Raw genomic sequence first — 26,848 nt, forward strand, 5'->3', positions numbered from 1 at the left:
CAAGGATTCATAATATACAAGGACTAATGACACTTCCTACTCAAAGAAACGATCAGACATTCATGTAATTCTAAAGCAAAAACTAAAGCATCAGGGTGCAAAGTACACATCACTTCATCATAAAAACGCATTTTAAGCATCTTTGTAAAACTCCACTTTTTAAATATTATGAGTCCCTTTCTTCCTAGAAATGTTCTGCTCATTTCTCCAACACTCGTATTGCATAATCCAGTTATCAGTTACCCAGTTGTATGCTCAAAACATGCAAAATACATGCTTTTTTTGTTAAAAATATTGTTCAATACGTATACTTCTAGTATTATCAGTGGTCACCATAAGCAGGAAACTGGAAGCCTCATGGGATTGACTTTTTGAATTGAAGACAGGACTCTTGACTAATGAATGACAGAGAGAGAGGGAGCCAAGTCTACAACAACAAAAGTCATTCCCATGAGGCTTTAGGTTTAAGGGTTATGCTGAATGCTGATAATTCTGATAGTAACAATTTAACAATATATTAGCAAAAAAGCATGTGTTTTGCCCATTTTGAGCATAAGATTGGATAACTGACGTGTGGATCATGTGGCACAAGTAGTGTGAGATTTTTTAGATCTTTTTACTATGGATGTTTAACATGTCATTTTCCATTGGACAGCAGGGGTCACTATTGGTTTCTGTTATAATAATAAAAACATAGCACTTTTCTGACTACTCTTAGTGTGGGTAGCCACTTGAGCCAGCACCCACCTGGACAAAGCGATGGCAGCCATTCTTGTGCAGGTACGCTCACCACACATTGGCTAGTAGGTGGTGAAGGGGAAAGAGAAATAGTTAGCTAATTAGAGACAGGGGATGATCAGGGGGCCAGAATGAACAGACCATGGTGGGCAGTTAAGCCAGAACATCAGAATAAGCTGTACTCTTTTCCGACACATGTCCAGAGTACTTCAATGACCACAAAGAGTCAGGGCCTTGTTCATTATACCTTACACAAAGGACGGTGCCATTTTTATATCCCACTGTCCCTTTCACTGCACTGGGGCTTTGGGGTCCACACACAGACCACAGGGTTAGTGCCACATGATTGCCTTACCAACACCTCTTCTATAAATGTCTTTCTCCTCGTTCTGCATGAAAATATGAGATTAAAATTTTTTCTTAGCCATCACTACAATATACAAGATAAAATATCATTTTTGGGTGGAGTAAATGGAAAATAAATATAAATTTGACCTTAAAAGAGTTGGTCAATAAGCACACCACAGTTACCCTGATTTGAAGTATGTTCTATTCTATTTTTGATTGAGATGGGTAGATAATAAAAACCAATCTGTTAAACAAAAAAAAAATACACAAGATGGAACCATAAATTTGACAAAGAAATTGCAAACACAAGCAAGACCCTTTTTGAGGCCATGCTTTACTTTATTTGATGCAAAGTAAAAAGAGATCTACATGTTACTGCAGCATTATGTTAACAATATGACAGCATAGCGTCTGGAAGAAAGAACACGTTAAGCGATGCTCCACCAAAGTGGACAGATTAGCACACAACACACTGTACAATAACCAGCAGTGGCCATTTCTAATTAAATAATCATTCACATTGGCTTTAAACAGCCAAATAAGACAACTCTGTAGCAGCTGTCCTAGAGAAAAACTTCTACATTAGAAACCAGAATGGCTTCATTACCCGAATGAATAACTGATATTTGTAGTTACACGTTATTTTCTATGTCCCCAAAACACATACAACTCTTTGTTTGGCAATCCTGCACAAAGATCTCCAAAGAAAAGCACCAGTGTTTATATTAGAGACAGACATTCATATCTGCAACCTGCATAAGGTAAGTGGCACCAACTAAAGACAGATTAATAAAAGAGCAGCAGGCATAGAAGGGAAAGAAAATGTTCATAAATACTGGAGTAACACATTGAAAACCGAAACAGGTACATTCTACCTTTAGACATTGTGCATGGGAATGTTTAACAGAATTGTTACAATAAAAAAAATAACTTACATATATTGGCATAACTTTCACAAAGTCAGACCCCTGCTGCACCACATAGGAAGCAGATAAACACTTTGTAACCCTTCACTATTTCTTACCTGATATTTTGTACATAAAGATGGATAAAAATGAAGTAGCGAATCTAAGCAAGACGGTTATAAAAAAAAAAAAAAAGGGAGTGTAGATTTCCTGCTTATAGTGCTAAGTTAGGTCTGCCTCTAATCTTTCTTTATTCTTTTTCAAAATGGAAAGCACAAGATAATTGACTTTCTCTATTAGTTAACTGAATAAGGTAGACGGACACTCAGGCCTAATAATCGTGTGGTGCTCTCTATGGCGTTCCTATGAAGTGAGAATGAGTCTGACACTTAGTTTTAGTTAATTGATTTCCTCACACTGTTTACAAGTCAAAACTAAGTTCTTACAGTACAATTTGTGTTGCGAGGGTCCATTACCACCCCCTTTCGTCAAAATTGTGCAGTAAAAAGTAATCTTACAAAAGCCAGATGGTGAGTGTAAAGACACCGCATTAAAACACACCATGTGCAGGCGATTCCTTAATTTAATACTGAGAATTTGAAAAGGGTGCTACCAGTGAGTTTATTAAAAATCCAAACTCACCCCCAGTATAAAGCAACACATTTAATAAAGGATTTCATGACCATTGAAAAAGGACAGGCAGTCCTGGCCCTGGAGGTTCGACATGGTCGCACGTTTTAGCTTCGTGTCATTTCTTAATTTAATGTAAGCCTCGATGTTATTTTAACACCACCCTTAAGAAGACAGCAGTGCTCTAATTTTCCGTCTCCAAAATTAACACTAATGTGACTTTCTGAGACTGCCGTAACCTCTAGTCTGGTTTGCCCAGTTTTTGGGGTTTTGCTAACATTTATATTATATATTATTATATTATATATATAACATTTTTTGGATAATAATATTTTGATGATTATCATATTTTTTCCCATGGTTTTAATGGCGTCACTTTCCTCGTATCTTGTCTTCCAACTACGAAAAAGTCACATACACAGTACTGCAATAGAAGAATTATCAGGCGCTCTGCTATTTACAGTGTCCATTATTTTGTTTATTTTAAATCTCTTTACTCAGGAGTATAAAAGCACTTTTTTTTTTTTATAAAGAATTACAGGCTATGATGTAGCAAATTAATTGGTTTTGGCCAATCACAAAGAAGAGAAATAAAACTTCCCATGATACCCCTTTCTTTTTCTATTTGCAGATTTCCTTGTTGGTCACAGATAATCAGACGCTTACTACTGCAATGGTATTTAGTGCACCCGAGTTTCTTAATTTGTTTTACTTTTTTGCTTCATATTAATTCACATGCTTGTTCAAAATTGTTTTTTATTTAGTCCCCTAAATATAGCAACTAATAGTGAATAAAACAAGGGGGAAAAGTTGATAATATAAAAATGGATGTTTCCTATCTGTGTGTGTGTTCATCACAGGGGTGGCTTTTAATAGAATTAAATAAAAAAAAGATTTAAGGATTGAGGGGTTGTAATGCTTCCTGCTCCACTTTTTAATTTTAAAAGAAAAGTAAAATACATTGGAAGGAACATCTGACACAGCAGACTGATAACTGGTGTAAGGGGCATAATGTTTATGTTAAGTACGGGGCAGGTTACATAAACCAGAATAATTGGTTATTACCAATTAGTCCAGGTTCAAGAATACCCACCCAGTTCTGAAATGTGGAGATTAAGAGATGATGGGTGCCATTGCTCTCACCTTGCGAGTGTGAACTGTCAACGTTACAACTTGTGAGCGGCTGTGCGCAGTACACAGTCATCTGCCCGTCAGTACGCGTTACAGTCACTGCAGTAAAGATGCGGAGCCTGACGGGACATCTCCCCCTTCTTACACAGACGCTTGCTATACAGTGGGATTTAAACACATGTTACACCAATCTGCTTTCCTGAGTCACATATCACATGGCAATTCCTAAATCGGTATTCATGATTACAGCTTTTAATGAATATACACTTCCAAAAGAATGTCGACATTCTGCGCCACCAACGACAGCATGGATGTACATGTCTATAGGCAGAATGTTCACGTTTGAAGCCCCTCGTACAGTTTTATTTACACTTTATTTTTTATATTACACAGCTTTATCACATACATGCAAGAATTATGTGGAAACCAATGGCAGTCTTTAAAGTTGGAGATGAAACTCTCAGTGAATTAGATGAAATTGCCTTTTTTCTTTCTTTCTTTTTTTTTTTATAAAATACAACTTTAACAAATATACAGAAAGAACATAAATTACACTTAAATATTAACAAGAATGACATCAATGCAGCAAAACCTGGATGAACCTCAAGGCCCAAGTCTCAATAGAATATTACCATGATAATAATAACAATATCAGGCCAGAAGAATAAAAAGGATTTTTTTTTTTGTTCATTTCAGCTTGCACACTGCAGCACTACAGACAGAAATCATCACACAGCACTTCAGCACCACAAAGCTGTCCTCTTCCAAAATCCACTTTAGGAAAAAAATACCTTTAATATCTTAAATTCTTTTGATCAAACACATGCTTATCAGTATACAGTGTCATTTGAACTTTTTAAAAAATATATATATATATGACCATTTAAGACATACTTAACACATGTTCTTTGCATTACAAAACTTCAACTTCATTTTAAAAGAACATGACCAAATCGACCAAATAGCTGCTACTTGAAGACAACAACAGGAGAATGAGAAAGGCAATGGTACCCTGATGAAAGGAGAAACCCAGCATGGCTAATACGCAGCAATGATCCAAGTTCGCATGAGTAAGTAAGAGGTATTATTAAAGAGCAATTTAAATTCTATTAGGGGAGCCAATGAAATAAAATAAACATACACACTGGGAAAATTAAAAGCCAACGATCTAAGTACGATTAAAGCTAAATGTTGAACTGAACTGAATGGGAAAGACATTTTAATTAAAAGAAACCACAAGGAATATACATTAAAACACATTTCCATTAAGGCTCACCTTCAACATACACTGAAGACCTTATGGACATTTGTTGTGAAAATAGGAAAATAAATTAATACAGTTAAATGAGTGTTTAAACTGTTGTAAACTTTACATAGAAATAAAGTCTATTATTACCTGCAATATTAATCGTATCAAAGGTAATGAAAACATAGGAGGAATACTAAAGCAGGAAAAGTGAAAAGGTGTATTGAAGTAACCCGTAACTGTAACAGTGAACAATAACAGAGTGGCTTGAGTGTTTTAATGTCATTTCAGACATTGTGTTTCGAATGTTCGTGTTTACCAATACATGTGGCGAATGTTTGGTGGGGCGGCGGTTTGGGAGGTGTCTAGAAACACTGAAAATGTGGTGTAAATGCAGCTAATGAGCAATACCAATTTAGAATGACAAAAATAACGGGATCTTTACTTTACTCACCCTTCATTTGAACACCTGAAGATACATTCTGTTCATCCCAAAATAACACATTATTTAAAGCATTGATATTGCTTGCAGGAACGTCACATACGCGTTCCTGCAAATTGCAAAAAAGCTAAACATTCCTCCTCCTCACCGTAATACATTATGGACAGAACGACTTAGCAGTGTGCAGATTATACGAGAGGGTCACGTACACCTAGTCAGGTTCATAAACTATTGTTGAAACTTTACGTTTGTCAATATTTAACAAAATGACCAGGCTCTTGTTGTCTCAAAGTTCCATCTGCTTAACAACAACTACAAAACGATGATTTTTTCCTGTCACAAAAAAGGAAAGAAAAAATAAATGCTAGCATAGAAAAACATTTCATGGCATAACATTCTCACAAACAGCCCATGGCGGTCACAACTGAAATCAAACAAGCATAAGGCCACAAATGTTACCAGGTAAAATGAATCATTCTATACAGATGATTGACATTCAGTGCTTCAGTGTACAACATTAGGCATTTACGCCTTACTGTCCGTACATACAAACCCACCCGCGTGCTTTAACAAAACAACTTAATATTCCATGATCCCTTGTACTAAACACATTAATACTTTTATTTAGTGTTTTACATTCCAGTTGTGCATAATGACAGCAGACATTGGTGTCCAGATAAAACAAAAAAAGTCAAAGAGAAATGACCCCAAACCCTAGTTGTAAATAGTATAATTGTCCATTGGCACCTACAAACCCTATTCCAAATGTATATTTACAGTGAAGTGCAATTTATACATCAATGTTTTCATTTTAAAATTGGAGGAAGAAAAAAAAAACAAAACTAAAAGAATTACTATGATTTGGAAGGTAGAATTTTTTTGGGAGTTACTGGTCTCTTGGTTTGCCACAAGTGACTGTGAATGGTGATGGCATCAACACTAGCAGACATGGTTTTAGCAGGAATGTGGCTGAATTGTTTCCGATCTGAATTGTACTTGTATAGCCCCTCGATCATCTTGAAAGTGATCGATTTCGGACCAATGCCAGCCAGTTTGTTGATTTCTTCCATCTCTGGACAGTATGTATATAAAGATCTGAACTGGCAGCCAGAATCCCTGAAGAGAATCAAGAAATTGTTGGCCTCTGATTTCTCCATTTCCTATAAAACAAAGAAAAGAAGGAGAAATCTTCAATGATGGATGATGTACATCCTTCCCTTTGAATGGTAGCCTCCTTAGCATTACGTTTAGCCACAGAAAAACAAGTCAAAAAATGTAATTATTTCCCCTCAAGTATAAAAAATGTTATTACATGTAACAGAAACATGTAAATACCAAAACAGCTACATAAATATGGTAAGAAAGATATGCCAAATGTGCACTACTGTACTGTTTCTAGATGTAGTACGAATCCTTCATGTGACATATTTTGAAACTGTCATTAATGCACAGCCCAACATCGAAATCCAGACAGTAGAAGTGGGTTTCTTTGAACATTTTTCTTGCAATATTTTTATTGTTGTTAGGACATGAGAGGATAAAATGTCTGCCTGATCCACGCAATCGACATTCCCCTTGTGCTATTGTAAGCTACCACAGTGTAAAGCTTAGTGAATTCAACATTTCCCCAACACAAACATAGACAGTTACTGTGTTATGAACAGTGCTTCAGCAGCAGACATCTATGTAGGCACTCTACTTGATTGCAATTATTTTGCTTTTTGCCACATAGATACTGCACTCCACTGCAGTGTTACGTGATTCAAGTCGCCAATCATTTCAAGGTGGTTCAGTCACATAGAGCCGTGTTCATTAGTTTCACTATCTGTGCTAACATCTCATTGGCCAGTTTACACTGTCATCACTAACGCTTGATTCAACTAATGGTTCAGCTTCCGTTTGTTCTAAAACTGGCTTTACAGCTTCTCCTTTACAAGCCACTGTGTTTCGGTTGAAGGCTACTATATGTTCCACTAATGAATATTGATGAGTCTTAGAGTGGCAAAATACATAGAAACAGTCATGATTTTTTTGCAGCATGAATTTATTTCATCCACTAGATGGCAGCAAAATTCTGTCCCACACCTTATTCAGCCTTAAAACTGTAAAGCGGATTTTTAAACAAGTGTGACCCGTGGTTAACCATAATTACATAGAATTTGAAGCCTAAGTGACATTCAAGGTTAGTGTAACGGAGTTTATTTAAGTTGGGTAATACAACATTCAGGATGTCCAATAAGTTACCTGCCTTCTCCCAGTATGTGGATTGTAACACTCGGGGAAACAGGACTATCGACCTACTGTATGCAAACATTAAAGACGTATACAGCGCCACCCCGCTGCCTGCGCTCGGGAAAGCAGATCATAACCTGGTTCTGCTTCAGCCTCAATACAAACCAAAAGTGAGGGCGCTACCTACAACTACACGCTCATTCAGGAAGTGGTCCCCTGAGGCAGAGCAGGCTCTGAGAGACTGCTTTGGAACTACAGACTGGGATACATTGCTTGGGTCACATAGTGAGAACATTGAAGAGGCTGTTGAATGCACAACTGATTACATCAACTTCTGTATGGACATTGTAGTTCCAGTAAGAACAGTACGCTGCTATGCTAACAACAAGCCATGGATTACAAGTGACATCAAGGGCCTTTTGAACCAGAAGAAAAGGGCTTTTAAAGGTGGTGATCAGCATGAGCTCAAGCGCGTGCAGAAGGAACTCCAAGTCCAGCTCAGGGCGGTGAAAGAGCAGTACAGGAGAAAGCTGGAGCAGAAGTTGCAGAACAACAGCATGAAGGAAGTGTGGGATGGGATGAAGATTATCACTGGCTGCAGCTCGAAGCGGGTGCCGCCATGAGACAGGCGTGGAGAGAGCAAACCAAATGAACAACTTCTTTAATAGGTTTGATCACCCAAACCCACTCTCACCTCGGAGTACTGCATCCTCCAACCATCCTTCTGCTGATACCAGCATAGGTGAGACATCCCCACCCACAATTACAGCAGCCCATGTGAGCAGAGAGCTGAAAAGACTTTGTGCCAGCAAAGCAGCGGGTCCAGATGGTGTATCGCCACGACTGCTGAAGGCCTGTGCTTGGAACTGGGGAGTCCTCTACAGCGCATCTTCAACCTGAGCCTGGAACAGGGGAGAGTCCCAAGGCTTTGGAAAACATCTTGTATCACCCCTGTCCCAAAGGTATCACGTCCTAGTGAGCTGAATGACTTCCGGCCTGTTGCTCTGACGTCACATCTGATGAAGACCATGGAGCGGCTGCTGCTTCACCACCTGAGGCCACAGGTCCGCCACGCCTCGACCCTCTGCAGTTCGCATACCAGGAGAAGGTGGGAGCGGAGGATGCCATCATCTATATGCTACATCGATCCCTCTCCCACCTGGACAGAGGCAGTGGTGCTGTAAGAATTATGTTTTTGGACTTCTCTAGCGCCTTCAACACCATCCAACCTCTGCTCCTTAGAGACAAGCTGACTGAGATGGGAGTAGACTCACACCTGGTGGCATGGATTGTGGACTATCTTACAGACAGACCTCAATATGTGCGTCTTGGGAACTGCAGGTCTGACATTGTGTTCAGCAATACAGGGCGCACAGGGGACTGTACTTTCTCGGTCCTGTTCAATCTATATACATCAGACTTCCAATATGACTCGGAGTCCTGCCACATGCAAAAGTTCGCTGATGACACTGCTATTGTGGGCTGCATCAGGAGTGGGCAGGAGGAGGAGTACAGGAAGCTAATCAAAGACTTTGTTAAATGGTGCGACTCAAACCACTTACATCTTAACACCAGCAAAACCAAGGAGCTGGTGGTGGATTTTAGGAGGCCCAGGCCCCTCATGGACCCTGTGATCATCAGAGGTGACTGTGTGCAGAGGGTGCAGACCTATAAATATCTGGGAGTGCAGCTGGATGACAAATTGGACTGGACTGCCAATACTGATACTCTATGTAAGAAAGGTCAGAGCAGACTATACTTTCTGAGAAGGTTGGCATCCTTCAACATCTGCAGTAAGATGCTGCAGATGTTCTACCAGACGGTTGTGGCGAGTGCCCTCTTCTACGCGGTGGTGTGCTGGGGTGGCAGCATAAAGATGAAAGACGCCTCACACCTGGACAAACTTGTTAAGAAGGCAGGCTCTATTGTAGGAGTAAAGTTGGACAGTTTAACATCTGTGGCAGAGCGACGGGCATTAAGCAAACTCCTGTCAATCATGAATAATCCACTGCATCCACTGAACAGTGTCATCTCCAGGCAGAGGAGTAGCTTCAGTGACAGACTTTTGTCATTGTCTTGCTCCACTGACAGACTGAGGAGATCGTTCCTCCCCCACACTATGCGACTCTTCAATTCCACCCGGGGCAGTAAATGCTAACATTACTCAAAGTTATTGTCTGCTTTTTCATTTTTATTACTATTTAATTTAATATTGTTTCTTTGTATCAGTATACTGCTGCTGGATTATGTGAATTTCCCAATTTCCCTTTGGGATTAATAACGTATCTATCTATCTATGCCTGAAATGTCAGGGAAAAGTAACTAATTCAAATATTCTTATCTATGTAGCACCAAGATGTCTTTGAGTAAAGAAGAACAAGTCCTGATGATTCTTTTTCTAGAAGACTGGAGAGAGTGAGCGGGTGCCTCAGAATTTAACAAACTGCATCCAGATCAAGAGAGCTGCTATTTTATTTAATTTTTTCCTTTGATGCTGGACTAATGGTACATAATATGCATTACTTAACAGTCATAATGAAGCTATGGTGAAATCACTACATTCTAGCTAGGGATATAGAGTTGTTGAAGAAAGCTTCTGACTCCAACTTTAGTATCAGCTAAAGCCAATGTCACATTAAGCCACTTCTAGTCTCTGAATATGTCAAATTTCCCAAGTGCAGTTGTTAATCTCGTCACATTTAACCACAGTGTACCAGCCCTCCAGCAGAGTTATGCTTGCCCCTTTTTTTGCGACAGCCAATAATGTGCTGGCAGATGCATCCTGAGCTGTGCGAAGGGTTAACAGCTATGGTGAATTCAGCCGCAATCATAGCCCTTTTTTTCTTACTATTCTGTCATGGTATGTAAAACACAAGACATTAGACAGATGAGCTTTACTTCTGTTTCTCAGCTCCAAAACGTGTGTTATTTATTTCTCATTATTGCATTATATGCATTGTGCTTCCAGATGACCATTCATTGGTTGTCACCTGTCATACACACAGAGGTTGCCACTTTGACTAAAGACAAAATCAAACCTGTTTTATTTTGTCAGAGTGAGCTGTGGACTAGTTGGAGTGGGCATGTTACATTAAAAAGCTGGATTCCAGAAGCATGCTGCCGACTGTCTCCGACTAGCTATCAAGGACAAATAGACCCAGGGACAGTTTCTTTCCCGGAGCCATAACTACATTGAATCTCAACATGAATTGGTCATCTCTCTCTGTGTCTCTGTCTCCGCCCCTCTCTCAAATTCTCTCTCCTTCTCTCTCTTTTTACTGGATGCGCAGTAATCCTCTGTGAAATAATTATAGTCCCCCGTAGTCTTTGCTCTATCTGTCCTATGTGCAATATCTACATTATTAGTATTCTTTGTGTAATATTCATATCACTGGTAATTCGTGTGCAGTAATCACAGCCTAGTACAATATTGTTCTATTTGTCTTATGTACAATATCTTACATAATTAGTATTTTTTGTGTAATACTCATGTCATTGGTAATTCAATTGTTGTACCTGCATGAACAGTAGTAGTCTTGTTTTGGTAATACCACATTTGTTGCCTAGCATTTAGCACCTATTAATTAGTATTCTTTATATTCTTTTTATTTAGCGGTTTTTATATATAATACTTTACTAATACTTGTTTAAAGACCCATTTTTTCTTTCATGGCATCTGCAAGGAATAGCTCCTCTGTAATTTCATTATACATTGTATAATGAAAATAAAGGCTTCTAATTATGTAAATGAAGGCCATGGCTAAAAATTATGGGAAATGTCATCTAAAGTGACATGGTCTTAAGCTTCCAACCAATAGCAGACTTTACTATTCTATTATGAATGGTTGGTAACTATTAATTTATAGCATTGTAAATTGTGACACATGCCCTCATTTCACACAGTAGCATATGGCAGATAAGGTTGCTGGTGAATGAAGGTGCATGTTAGAGGTGTGCATAGATCCCATGAGACTCAACACGTGGGCAAGAACTGGTGGCCAGCACTGAGATATAACGTGCAATAAAACTTCAGTACAAAATGTTAAGCGTTTTGAATGTGAACTAAAATGATCTTGTTTTCATTTTATAAATACAATTGCAATGACATTATTTTTATTATAGTGTAATTTCCAAGAGCCAAGTACAGTGGAACCTCGGTTTGCGAGTAACTTGGTTTACGAGTGTTTTGCAAGACGAGCTCAATTTTTAAATAATTTTTGACAGTATAAATGAGCGATGTCTTGCAATACGAGTAGCATGGATACACTTTGTCTGCTCAGCGTCACGTCATGTGATCACAACTGAGCTGATGGTTCTCTCTCCTTATCTCTCTTGCTTGCACACGTGTCTCTCTGTTTCCTTATCTTTCTCGCGTCTGTCTGTCTGTCTGTCTGTCTCTCTCTCTCTCTCTCAAGGGCAATTGTCTCCTATCCTCCGTCTGCATGTCCACGAATATTTTTGGATACGCTTATAGGGTGAACTGCTACAGCGCTGGGAGACTGTGATTGCTTTGGGACACTCTTCCGCGTGTCGTCCCGTTGGGTGGAATCCCACAAGAGTTTAGAAATTTACTCACACCAGCCATGATTCTTTTTAAAGGTAAAGTGCAGGTTAATTTGTTTTATGTAATTTTACTTTATATTTTGTATTAATCATTTTTATATGAATAGTTTTGGGTTGTGGAACGAATCATCTGAGTTTCCATTATTTCTTATGGGGAAATTCACTTTGATATACGAGTGCTTTGGACTGTGAGCATGTTTCCGGAAAGAATTATGCTCGCAAACCGAGGTTCCACTGTATATTGGGACAGTGGAGCAGGCAGATGTGCAATCCAGTCTGACCAGTACAAAACAGCAAAAGAGACAAGGAAGCAGACATTTTGAAGTACACTTTCCATGGTTTTAGATTCAGATGGAAAGAAGCTGAATAACCTGAGCTGTGCTGAAATGTCCCTCTGGCCAAAGTAAATTGTGTTTCGGAGAGAAGCAAGATGTGCTCCCTGCTAGCTTTAACAAAAAAATAGTGAATGGTGTTGAACTTGTATATGGAGACATTCTTTGTTTTGTAGCTGGGAAAGGCTTTCTTTGTGCAGCTTTCTCAGTACTTTATTGACATGGCTGTAAACTACAGTGGCTTTATTATTATTAAATAAAAATAAGTTTGTTAACAGACTTTTGTAAACAAATTAGAAAACAGTGCAGCAGATGGACACAGTCAGAGTATCCGTGGGAATGGGATTACATGTGTGCATAACATACCGTACACACACCTCGTAGCTGCATTGGCAGTCAAGGTCATTCTGTAACTTCAGTTCCATATTTTGCTTGGACTGCATAGCTGAATTCACATGGCATACCCTGTGCAACCACCCTTGAAATCTGCAGTCTACTTGGTGTGTCAAAATTCTTGTAAAAGAATTGGGTTTAAAACAATTGACATTTGCAGCTAGACTATTGGTGTATTTTTATTAGTGCGTCAGTCACTGAAAAAAACAACAGATATTACAGCTGGACTCGTAGTCCTGCTTATTTAAGTGCTGGAGTTATCAGATAAGTCGAGTAAGAATTTCCCCAAGAAATCCACAACTCTGATTGTTGCATTCTATTTATTTTTAACCTTTTATATTTATGTCAAAATGCATATTTCCAAAACTGTAATGATAAATCAGTAATAAAACATTTTTCTGAATAATTATATTATTTTATTTCACACAAGTTCTCACAGGTAATAAAAGAAATATTTTCTCAGCCAAAGTGCATTAAAAGTTTTACCCCTAATATTATGGCCTACATTAAAAAAAAAAAAAAAAATTAACATTGAATCCATCAGTTGTTATGTGAAATTTTGCATACAACTTGATAAATATTTTGTATGTCTTTATTTGTAATTTAGACAAAGCAATGTCATTTTAGTGAGAAGCATTCATGTTAACCCTGCCTTTTAGGAATGGGTCTGAACAGAGCTGGGGAAGTGCCTCAAACCAGCTTGGTAAATGTTTCTCTGAAGTCTCTCAACCCCCGTAGGAAAGCCAGGCTGCCTAACTGCCAAGCTCTACCTTAACATATGGTTTTGGGGGATGGCAGGTGTGAAGGTGTTCTATTCCCCCATTGGTCTGAAGTATGGTGTTTGGAACTGGCTTATATCAGAAGCCTTTAAGTACCATGACACCCTATTGGCTGTAGGGGTTGGACAAAAAAATCTACAAATTTGCTCACTCCCTCACTCTCTCTCTTACCAAACTGATGCATGAACTGAAAAGGACAACACAATGAAGAGCACAGCTCGGCAGCCATATTGAGACAGGCATGTGGTCTGTTCTGAAGAAAGCTGACCACAGATGCCTTAACTTGAGACATTTTAAGTAACTAACAAGTCTGTGTGCCACCTGAAACTACACATCACCATTTATCAGGTTGTATGGTTGCCAATATTCAAATGTACTTTGCATATTGTTATTATTTATAAATATTACCAATAATACATTGTTTAAATTGTAACTTAACTCATGCTTGTCTTTTACTACACCTAATTGCCTGAGGTTATAGATGTAGAAGGGAAGGTGGGGAGAAGTTAAAAGGTACAGTACTTTATAAACAGTGGTAAGTCTGAGATTTGATGCATTCTCACAAAGGCTACAAATTAATAATATAAAAGGGGAAAGTAGAGCAATATATTACTCTACCAAGACAAAACACCATCCATACATCCATATGTTCATTTTCAGTGTCATGAGAATCTCAGAGCCCATCTTGGTAGCATGAGGCAGGAAGAAATGCTAGTCAACTGCTGGACATGCTCACACACACTCGTACCTATTGATCTAACCCACACGCCTTTGAGATACGTGGGGGAAACTGGAGTACGTTGACAGAACCCACACATGTGGAGAAGAATGTGCAAACTCTGCAAACTCATTCCAGACAATCACTCCATTGTATCCTACCTGTAGTCTTTTTAAAGCTGTGCCATGCATTCTTACCTCAAGTATTTTATTCTTCTGACCTTCATTCACCTTCCCTGCCAAGCAGCAGTGAGCCAGAGCATTCTGAATTATGTGTTTATTTGATTTTGCACTTGGTTCCTTGTACAACTTTGGTCCTGCATATTGACAGAAAAAAGTCAATACATTTTCTTCAAACTTAACAGCCAGGCATTTAAGAGCATATTACTCAGAACATTTAGTAACACTGCTTTTATTTCTTTAATAATATCTGAAATGTGCAGTACTTTGTTCAAATATTAATACTATAATATTAAAAATATTAATTTTTAAATATTAGAAATGTAATATATTAAAAACACACATGTATATAGTCAGTCAATCATTTCCCAACCTGCTATATCATAACACATGGTCACGGGGGTGTGCTGGAGCCAATACCAGCCAGCACAGGGCACAAGGCAGGAACAAACCTTGGGCAGGGAGCCAGCCCATCACAGGGCACATGCATATATAGCAAGTTTTCTGCCTTTTTATTAAAAGTCATTTTGTTTTCTAATTTCATTATATTTGATTTTCAAAAGTATACAGTTGGAAAAGTGTGACAAGCAAAATTTCCCTCTCTAAAAATAAAAGTTATACTGAATCAATTCTCTTATACATTGGTGAAAACCAAACTGCAGCACTACAGCACTCAGCAGGGAACTTGGGAGCTTCTCCTCTTCACAATTTCAGAGCCTCTTATGTGATAACACACCTGAGCAGGGGAACAAGACCAACCTTGAATAAAAAGGCTGGTTTGAGAGGCAGTGCTTTGTGTAGATATCCAGGCAGTTAATTTAGCCCTTAAAATGAGCCTAGTCTCCCGCCCTACCAAAGAACATACATTTTGGGTCCAATAAGCCATTTTCCATTTCTCGGCCTGTCCTACCCATGCCTGTTAACTCACTGGAATTCCACCTGACTCCACTCTTACCTTTTGTGTGTTGAGCACACTTTACCTTTTAATACGAGCAAATATCTGTGTGGTATTTTCTAAATGTAAACATATTTAATATTCTGAAGTCATCTAATTTTTTTCTGAATGTGAGCTTTATAGATTTAAGACTATTGCTACTGAAATGATGCAAGTCATTAGGGTTAGGTGTCAAAAACGATGACCCACTATCTTGTAGATTAAAGAGATTAAGAGAGGTACACAAATTACCTGTGTATTCTGTGTTGGACGCTACTGAAGAAGTTGTGGAGCCATTTTCCCAGTCTTTCTCTCCATTGCGACTAGCAGACCGACAAGGGGACAAAAAACCATCAGCCGATTCAGGCCTGTAAAATACAACAATGAGTAAGTGTTTCCTATCAAATCAAAATTGCATGGTATGATTAAACAGGATGAATAAGCCATTACTCACACACAAGTACCTAGCTTCCTAGAAACTGCTGGTTAGTAGGTGTTGCTGTATAAGCAGTTAATAATGTTGGTCATACATGCAAAAAAGAATTTCACTGTACTCGGTACACACCACTACTACTAGTAGTGAAGACCTTCATACATTCTTCTTATTTTTATAAAAATAATAATGCTTATCAAATCCAAGAAAAAGGCAAATATTAATTTAAGGCCTGGTCTAAGGAGGATGATAATCTACAGTGGAACCCACTTCTTCACCAGTGACTGATGCATAAAAGTAGTATCACAACTCACAGAGGACAGCTTTGGGACTATTAAGCAAAAGCATTAATCGCTGCAGCACTCTGCTGGTCAGTACTGGTGATATTACAACTAAATTTTAAACTAATGCATTTTATAAGCACCTTTTATACTGCTGTATTTATTTAAAATACAAGGTATATGCTTTTTTTATTATTTTATAACACATGCCTCTAAGTGAAATCAATGAATGCTTGAAAATAGCATAGTAACCTGATAATGTATTATACTGAAGAATCGTTAAAGCTTTAGGAATTAAAAGCAAAAGCAGAATAATGGGATTAAAAATAAAAGAAGTACAGGGGTGGGAGTTTATTTGTTTTCAATCCTAACTTTTTTTTTAAATTGATCTATCTGTATGGAATAATTACAATAACATTAAAAAAAAAATATTGTTTAAACGTTAAACTGTACCACTGCTAGCCATTTTGTTTTTTTTACATCCATGGTTACGGTGACTGGAGGGCATGGAAATAAAATCCACATGACAGGAATCTGCTTGATGGTGCCAAGCATCCTTTGCAAGGTTTATATAGGTGAGCTGCTAATGAGTACTTTTTTTTCTGTATGCCTCTTGTCATATAAGACAAAACTACTGTGTTAATAATATTGCTTAATGTGGATATATCATTTTCATCTGTTGATAAGGATATCAATATATTACTGTAGTTACTGAGCCAACCAATAATCCATTTTCAATATTGACTCTATTAATTTTACAGAAGAGTAGTCATGGAAGATGTCTGCACTGAACTGCTGTGTTTGGATTCAAAGATTCAGAATCATAAATACAATCCAATTTATTTTTGTATAACCCAAAATCACACAAGAAGTGCCGCAATGGGCTTAATTGCAAACCACATCTCAGCAGTTACTGCATTGTTCCATCATTTAAACAATTAAATTGCTGCATGTAGAGCTTGCTGGTTTTGCTTCCAAAGCAGTAAATACTCTTGTTATTTCACATACTGGTATTAAATCAGATTCCTCTGTAATCTTTTAGCATTCAAGAGTCATTCTGCCATTTGCTGAATCAGCAGAATTAAAAATAATGCTTCAGTAGTAGATAAAAGGCAAGCACTCCTCGTGTTTAGCAATCAACTCTAAAATCAGAAAAGACTGACACTGTAACTTTTTAACATAATAAAGAAACTGAGGGTTTTAAGTAAAATGGTGCAAATATTTAGTTATTATAATAAATGCAGGTTTAAAACTACTCTTTGAAAAGAAAGAAAATTATTCTTTAAACTATTCTATTCTATGTAACCTTTTATAAAACAAACTATTTTTCCTTAGAAAAAATGTCTCCATGTGTAAATATTATATACACACAAAAATATAATCCATATAATAAAATAAGATGCGCCAACAACAATCAAGCGAGTATAAAAGTTTCATTAGACATCAATTTAAATGTATTTACAGGCCATCCAAAGACATTCAGACTACAGCTTGGGTAAGGTAAGATTCCTTGCACGTGTCCAACCTTTTGTTTTTATACACAAAAACTTACTTGAAATAGAATAATGCTATGCATATGCTGCAGAGGGACACCTTCAAGGCTCATACCCCGCTGGAGTAAGAGGAGGTGCCATCGCTAAATGAGTCGGCAGCAGGGAAAGGTCCCCTGAGAGTAACTAACCCTGCCTCTTGCGTCCCAAGGACTATAAGAATTATCTGACGCCTCCAAATGTCAGCATCTCATTTGGACCCAGACTTCATTCTAGACGGGGCTTTACCACTGTGACCCAGTCATACAAGCTACTTTAGGGAAAGCCAAGAAGACTATTTATGTTAGGTTTTACACCTTCATGCACCTGTTTTGTTTATTATTTGTCATTAAATTTAAAAGGAGTGACCTGGCTAGCAACTCAACACCTCGTGGAGTCAGCCTGTGGTCTTTCCAGCCATCCACAATAAGTACAATACAGAAGGCTAACGTCTGCCTTTTCTTACTGAGACTCACTTGGCCTTGGCTCTTCTTTAATGGGAGCCACCATCAGCACACTTAAATCTTTATTCCTTGAACACTAGTTTGGGATGCATTGGTATCTCCCCTCTGACTGTAATAATACATTTTGGAGTTTTAATTTCTGCTCTTCTGAGACCAACAGGCCCTTTGTCCTTTGCATTACCATATATTTATACTGTCAGTATTAGGCCGGGGACATACTTAATGCAACACGACATGTGAGCTTGAGGACGCTGCTGCTGTGCAATCAATGTATTATCTATACTTGTGTCCATACTTTAAGTAAATCTGGAGGATTCCACCAGGTAGCAATGCAAGAAATAATCACACTGAGAAAACAACATCCAGTTTCACTAGGTTGTGTGTTGAGGGAAGAAAGATGTTAAAATATTCTTTGCATTCTGATGCTATTGTGAATGGAAGATGATATGTAAGACCTTTAAATGTATCATGTCATTATGATGGGGAATATGTGACGCTTGTATTGCCTATACAAAAAATGGATGAAGAAAAGCACAATAAAGACATTCACGCGTCAGCATTTAAGTTTGATGACTTGCCTCATTGCATCAAACCACTCGTCAAACATCGAAGGACACACATTAATCCTGTTGGAGCTGCAAGCCCACCATCACATGTTGATAGTAAAGAACAATGCTGACGTCATGTACTGAAACTTGCATGTACAAACATCACCCATATTTTTGCTGGTACTGCAACTCGTGTGCATCACATTCATTTCTGACAAAGTGCTCAGAGGACACATGAAAATAATGCTGGGAACGCACAGTACCCAGGATGCTTGCATGTACGCGTTCTGAGTGTGAAGTATAAACCGGCCCTTAGGTGTTTTAGGTGTTAGAAGCAAGAATCATAATAAATACATATTTTAATATTACATACTACAATAGTGATTTTCATTAAATGTTGCTATGAGTTTTATTAGTCATTATTTAAACTTGGAAGTTTTTTTGACAGTTGGGAAATGTGGGGGGTCATAAGCAGAGAAGAGAGCGTGGTGACCTAGGAAAGAATTTACATTTGCCCAGAATACTCGTTCTTTTGTGGTTTACAGTAGTTCATATTTATCGTATCAATTTCAGTATGTACAGAAATGTGCTGACAGTGCTCCATTATGATATTTAGAAGTTAAATACGCTGTCCTGTTGGACTTGGTGCTGCTTTCACATTAGATGATTCCATTGGGAACTGTCACTAGAAAACATATAATTCACTTTCACTCATATATAGAGGACACCCAGCTACACCTTTCTTTTAGATCAAATGACATTTGTCTGTTAGTACCCTTAGTTAATTGTGTCACAGAATTAAAGCAGTGGTTGGATAAGAACTACTTACCCCTGAAATGTTATTTATTCAGGGGAGTGATGCAGACTGTATGAATATTCTGTCATTTTTTTTTTAACTCAGTTGGTCTAAACATCAGCTTTACTGAAGCAACACGAAAGGTAGGCGTTATCTTTGACACCAGTATGTGTTTTATAACACATCTTACAAAACTATCTAAGATGTGTTTTTTACAGCTTAAAAATACTGGAGAATTAGGATTGTATCTAAATATAAATTCAGGCATTTAATTCTAGTGGAACAGACTACCACGGTCTTTGGAAGTGTAACCTATCCCAGCAGCATTTGCTGCAAGGTGGGAAATAACTATGGACAGTGTGCTAGTCCTTCAAAGGCACGTACCCACACTTACTCACACTGGAGTCAAATAATTACAAACAAATAACATAACCTGCAAATCGTTGGGGATGTAAGAGTAAATCTAAACATCCCAGGAAAACTTTATGCAAAAACAAGAGGAGAACATGCAGCCTCCACACTGACAAACAGGAAACATGAGATACAAAACCCAGGACTATTTGAGGCAGCAGTGGTATCTATTTCACTGCAATACCTCCCTGCGCTATATAAAATGTATGTAATAAACTGGCCTTTATTGTGTGAAACTGGCCTAAAATAACAATGAAAAGTTACGTCGGAGTATGGTGTTTACAGTTTATGTTATTAAACTCTGTCATCTGTTGCACTACAGCTAATTTCAAAGTTGTATTTTACCTGTAAACATGCTCCAGTGCTCTGAGTCTGTACTCAGAAAACTACTAAAAATTTAATTTAATTGAAAATGCATTTCTGCCTTAAGCAGTAGGGGAAAACAATATGTTGTTAAAAAAAACTGCTTTCTTATTTGAAACCATAGAACATCAATTTAATTGCCCATCATTACATCCAGGACATTTAATTTCTCAAAATAGAATGTGTCAATCTACTAATAACAAAACACAAGTGTAAAATTATTTGAAATATGTTGAGTGTTTCTAACAGTAGTAATGGGTTGAATAAAATGTACTGTGAAACCAGACATAGGACCCAGGATACTGTGAGTGGGATAAAACTAAAGTTATAATATTAGCGTTTACTCCATTTTGCAGCAGGATGGTCATAGAATACACCTCTACAGCAGGGTTTCTAAACCATGGTCCTGGGGACTCACTGACATCACTGGTTTTCCATTTACCAATTTCCTTACTGGAGGTGATTTTATAATAATAACAAATACAACAATTTACAGAATTAATAATTTCTAGGATTATAAACTTAACATTGGAACCTGGTGATTAAGACACCAAATAAAATTTAGAAGCCAAATGAAGTCCATGTAACCAGGGTTAAGAAACACAACACTATCCAGCATCTGAATTCTGGACTGACACATTTAAGGAATGCATGTGAAGTTTTTAAGTAATTGATTAACTGCAACAAAACCTTACAGAATACTTTGCCACAACAAAAGCATTCATGCAGTATTGCACAAAATGATCCTCTCTTTGCTCCCCCTTATGCTGGCAGTGATAACACGGACATTGATTTTCCAAAGTGTTTATAACCTTTTGTTAAAATGTGTCACCTTGATGATATAAAAGCATGGGGGATTACTTCTAGCAAGCAAGGATGGTAAGGTAATTTAATTCAGATAAGAGACTGACCTTGCATTGTTCAGTTTTGTTGATTTCAGTAAATGGTATAGGCTGCCAGGGGTTATGCTACTACTTCTGAAAATTGCAGGAGAAAAGAAGGAAGGAAAGAAGGAAAGAAAGAAGTAAAGATGGAAAACAAATAATTTAACTTGTCGGTTAGGGGCAATATTTGGGGTTTAACAATATATTCTAAAGTTATTTTTATTTTTGCACTACCAGTTAGTGTCTTACAATGGTTGAAGACCATTACAACATACCATGATGATATGTGCACCACCACATCTGCTTCTGCTACATATTTGCATATAATGTGAATTTCCTCTTGGGATTAATAAAGTATCTATCTATCTAATATGAATTATTTATAACCCTAAATTAAATACATTTCATTAGTCGGTTCTAAGGTGGTCACTAAGCCTAGATGGATTGTCAAACCATTGTAGAATAACTTCAAAACTCACTCACTGACTCATGAAGAGCAAAGTTTTAAGATGCTAACTAACCTAACACACCAGCCTTTGAGATGCGGGAAGAGAACTGGAGCAGTGAAGTCACAAAGACACAGGAAGTGTATGCAGGCTGTATACAGAACTTGTTTTAATTGGTCACTGGCTACTGATTAGCAGCCACAGAGTTTGTTCTGAGAAGCTGAAAATGGAAGCAAAAACATTTTAACTTTTACAAGCAATTTTAAAAACATCTGTCTGATAAACTCTGGCAGGTGTGATCCATGACATACACAGCTGGAAATATCGCACTTGCTTTTTCAGAATACAAGTAAAGCAAAATGGATATTGTTTTAAAAATTAGCCGAGACTTCACGAGTTCTGCAGCTTTGGGTTATAGAGTGGGGTCGACATTCACAAGAGATTCTTCTTTCTTAATTAAGGATACACTCCTGTATTTACAAAATACAGTACTATAGTCAAACAGCAGGGGTGATAGCGTAGCTGTCATACATCCAACCTATCAATTTTCCGCCACTTATCCGGCTTGGGGAAGAAGTAGTCTAAGCAAAGATGCCCAGACATCTCTTTTCCCCGCCACCTTTTTTAGGTCCAGCAGGGGCACTGGGGATATAATCTCTTCAGCATTTCCTGGGTCTGCCCCAAGATCTCCTCCTGGTTGGACACGTCCCCAGGGTGACATCCAGGAAGCATCCTAGTCAGATGCCTGAACCACCTAAACTGGCTCCTTTTGATGTGGAGGAGCAACAGCAGCTGTACTTTGAACTCCACCCGAATGTCTGTGCTCCTCACTGTATCTCTAAACCTGAGCCCTGACACTCTGTGAAGGAACTCATTTCTGCTGATTTAGCCACAGTCTACTTCTTTCAGTCACTACTCACAGCTCGTGACCATAGGTGAGGGTAGGAACGTAGAATGACCAGTAAACCAAGAGCTTGGCCATAATGGTTTGGTGCTGTGAGGTTTGGGCAGCAGCCAAAGGCAAATGCCTTAATAAACCAATCCCTGGCTACCGAAACTGACTAAAGGTAACATGAAATTTGACCTTTCTGGCATAGGAGGAACCCAAGCTAGTGAAGGTAAGCAAAGAGATGCATTCTAGATATCTGGCTTTTAACGCTACTCTATATGGCATCAGAAAGGCACAGTTAAAAATCCTACTAGTACATTTTAAAATCAAACCTGATACCAGCTGCTTCTATTTTATTTGGTGTCATTTCACTGTTATACAATATAATAAAGTATATTCTATTTATAACATTTATTGTTTTTAAAGATTACGTTACAAAGAATGTGTTACCAAGCAAATGCTACATTGTATTCTAATCCATCATCCTCTGAAGTTCATTTTCTTCAAAAATATTCCAAAAAAGTTAGCAGGTTCTGGAACTACTAAATAGAAAAATCAATCATACTCCATCTTGTTTTGTTTAAAGCAGACTGGGCAATATAATTACCTTCAAATCAAATATTTTGGCTACCTTTATTAAAATCATTGTATATTCAGTTGTGGTAAGAAAGGGGTGAAAGAGAAAGAGCAGTACAAGTATATAATGACAGTGACTTCTTCAATAAACATTTTTGGTAAAATGAGTAAAAACTCAGCCTAGGTAACAGGACAGTAATTTGATTTAATTAATATAATTTGTAATTCAAGCATTTTTTTTTTAATATTTCAGTATTAAATTAGTATTATTGCATTAAAGCCCATGAGCACTGTTTAATTTAAGCTAATAACTCCATGGTATAGTGCACTGTAAATGTAATGGTAAACTAGTTGTGGTAATTGTTAATGGAATGAAAACTTCAACATACAGTACAGTGTCTCTAAGGCAATGTCCACACTATTATGCTCTCATTCAGAAAAAGGAGTTTTTAAAGTAAAATGGTCTCTGCCCACACTAGCATTTTCACATCATTTATGAAAGCATCTCTGCCCACACTAAAAGGGCCAAAAACAAGTATGATGTAGCTGTTCACCTATACTGAGCATGCACACATTGCCAGAAACAGGAGGAGTAAGAAACCCCCAAGCTAGACATTAATTTGCAGCTCACATTTACAAATGGAGAACAGCAATGGCAAATACTGTATGAAAACCAAAAAAAAGTTGTATTATTTGGACAGACGAAGAGGCATAACTGTTATTGGGAGCAATGAATATTTATAAGGCGAGCAAAGCATCTGAGAAAATATAATGAGCAGGGTCCAGTCAGGGAAGGGCCAAGTAATAGGCCTGGACCAATGAGAGTGTGATTAGAGTCTCTGCTCTCCATTTTCACCCTTCCACACTGCAATGCTGAGCTGACATTCTCAGGAATATATGATCTCTGGAGAGAATTCTCATGTATTTCTGCATTTGGAGGCTAAAAATACTGTGGTAGTGTTGACAAAAGTAGAAAGCAGAGACTAATATCTGTGTTTCTGAATGAAAAGATGTGGACATAGCCTTAGAGTAAATATGAATAACATTAAACAAAAGTCTAAAAGTGTCACATCTAAAGTACAGGTGAATAGACACAAAGCCCTAGATGAATATGTACCAGAACCCTGGTTCAAATATAATTATTTATTTACACTTATATTAATACAGAAACATTAGTGAAACTGGTGGGACACACACAAATTCAAATGAAAAATGAGGACATTGCATGAAGTACTTAATTCACCTTTGCCAATTCACTTTTTGACATTTTCTCTAAAAGTAATGAGATACTGTATAAAAAGTCAGTAAGAAAAAATGTTAGGGCAAAATCCATTACCTAGGAGTTCGTCTGCCAGACTGGATACTGTCGTTATCCCCGAGGTTCAGTGATGCAAGGGAAAGGCTGGAGACTGAAAAAACACGGGGTCGTGAACCTATATTCAGAAATAATTCACAGGAAGGGGAAAAAGAAAAAAAAATCAACATTTCAAAAGGACACAGGAGTCTGTTCATTATTATTTCTTCCACCTGAATATGTCATTTTAATACCGAAAATTTTCTGTTTACCGCTCTTGTACTGTATAAAATGGTTTAAACACCGAATTTAGAAATTCTAAAATGACAGCTAAACAGAAATGAGACATGAAACAAGCTAACAGATGACCAGCTAAATTGGGGCTTCAGACTCCAACCAGTTCCTTAATGAGAAGCTGATTCTTGCTGTTAATTAAACCCATTCTTCAATTCCATGGCTTGTTGCTGCTCTCTTTTTGCCACAGCAGACATTTCCAAAACTTTTGATATTCTGTTTTTTACTAAGAACTCCTAAAATGTTTTGGTAACCTGAGGGATCAACCTTACTGAGACCTTCATCTTTATTTTCAGATTTTGTTGGATGGGTACAGGTGAGCTGGTCATGTCTGCTTGTTTTATGTCTCATTACTGTCTGGCTGCTAATTAAGGAAAAACCAACTAAGGGGCCTGAGTTAAGCTAATTAAAGCTAAGTCTAAAGAAGTTAATTAGCATCAAAAACTGGTCACTAATTAAGAAGATGGTTTAAATGAAAACCTGCAGCTACTGCTGCCCTCTAGGACTGGAGTTCGACACCCCTGAAATTAGTGCTTTGACTGATTAGCTCAGCGGAGCACAGCCCACTAATTCTTTGACCTAATTTTAGCGCTCTTATTGTATATTCTATTCTGTACTATTTGTAGGCATGTTTTATATTTTTGACAAGCACACAGTCCTAATATTATAAACTGCTAAGGACCTTTCAATAAACAGAACTGATAAAACAGTGCAACAAGTTAAAACAACAACTGATGTCTGAACATTTCTTCAGGTGAAACATGAAACACAAGAACTACACAAAAATGGACTCCGCTACAGTTTCTAAAGCAAAGTGCTTTGGGAAAAATTCTGCTGTGTAAATTGGCACTGTTAAAAATGGTGAAACAGGTAAAATTTTTTTAGGTATTTAATCATTACAGAAATAAAACAAATTAGATTTAAAGACATTGATTATTAAACTGATAGAAGAAGTCCATATTTATGTAACATATTCTAAACATAATGTGTACCTCGGTTTTAACTACGTGCAACAAAACACATGCGTAATGACATTTTTTGATTAAAAACAGTTTATGATATACAAAAAAATAAACAATACATTTAAACAGAAACATATCAACATGTATAGTACAAAAACGTTTCCTGCATTTTGCCAATTTTTATTGTAACTATATTTGTAGCATAATATTGGGCACACTTTGTCCAATGCTGGGGGGATTTTTTAAATATATAATATACAGTTTGGCAGCAGTAAAAGTTTATGAAGTTCATCAATTATTTAAAATGGGGAAAATGGTCATGTTTCAGCAATATGACCAAAAACATGGAAGGACAGATTTTAAATGTTTTAGTAGTAGAAAAAGGAAACAAATATTCTGAAGCACTAGAAGAGAATTACATAATTTTCAAGGTGTTACAAAAAATTATAAAAAAAGAAATGACAAAAAAGGAAAATACACCAACGAGAGTACATTTTGTTGTGCAATTATCAGCTGATAGGATGGAATGAAGGCAAGAAGTGAATGGCTAGGAACCGACCATAAGTTGGAAATGCTCAAAGAGAAAATGTCTTAACACAGAGAGAGGAGATGAATTAAAAAAAAAATTCTAATGCTAAGAATCTGTCCATTGTGAGAAAAAGTAATGACAATCTAGATGGTTAGAATGATTAAAAAACATCAAACATGTTATTGTGTTTGCTAGAATTAGTTATGAACACTTTCAAATCACTTTGTTTTTTCTGCCAAGTGTGTTGTGACTCACCAGTTCAGCAAGGCACTGAGAATTTTTGGCCCACTAGACCCGAAAACCCTTCATTTTTATGCCTTTTGTGGACCATATATTGTGCAGAAAATTATACTCTTATGATAAACAGTAAACCAATAAGTGTCTCATCAAAAATTATAAAAAGGACTTGAAGCTGTGCATGGTACATCAACTGACACCAGGAGTTCATCCTCTAATGGGATGTTACTACTCTTCACAAAACAATGGACCTCTATCAGACGGTAAAAGATGACAAATTTCCATTACAACAGAGAATACTGAGGCTTGTTGAGACGTTTTAATTGAGGCAGACTTTTCAGT

General features: G+C 37.4%; 1 protein-coding gene across 7 annotated transcripts in view; it reads right to left on the reverse strand.

Moving 5' to 3' along the window:
- Positions 1 to 1,383: 1,383 nt before the first annotated feature.
- camsap2a (calmodulin regulated spectrin-associated protein family, member 2a) overlaps positions 1,384 to 26,848 on the reverse strand; it is a 200,446-nt gene continuing 174,981 nt past the window's right edge. For 2 of the 7 annotated variants that reach the window (XM_039735961.1, XM_039735963.1), the window contains 5 exons: positions 24,527 to 24,623; positions 21,307 to 21,372; positions 15,823 to 15,938; positions 14,655 to 14,773; positions 1,384 to 6,600 (listed from right to left, as the gene is read on the reverse strand). In XM_039735961.1, the coding sequence (XP_039591895.1) occupies positions 6,295 to 6,600; positions 14,655 to 14,773; positions 15,823 to 15,938; positions 21,307 to 21,372; positions 24,527 to 24,623 (704 nt within the window). In that variant the 3' untranslated portion in view covers positions 1,384 to 6,294. The remainder of the gene's footprint in view (positions 6,601 to 14,654; positions 14,774 to 15,822; positions 15,939 to 21,306; positions 21,373 to 24,526; positions 24,624 to 26,848) is intronic. The other 5 variants (XM_039735967.1, XM_039735966.1, XM_039735968.1 and 2 more) reach the window with 3 other exon arrangements.

The sequence above is a fragment of the Polypterus senegalus genome, chromosome 14, assembly GCF_016835505.1.
Source record: "Polypterus senegalus isolate Bchr_013 chromosome 14, ASM1683550v1, whole genome shotgun sequence".
NCBI classification, from domain to species: Eukaryota; Metazoa; Chordata; class Cladistia; order Polypteriformes; family Polypteridae; genus Polypterus; species Polypterus senegalus.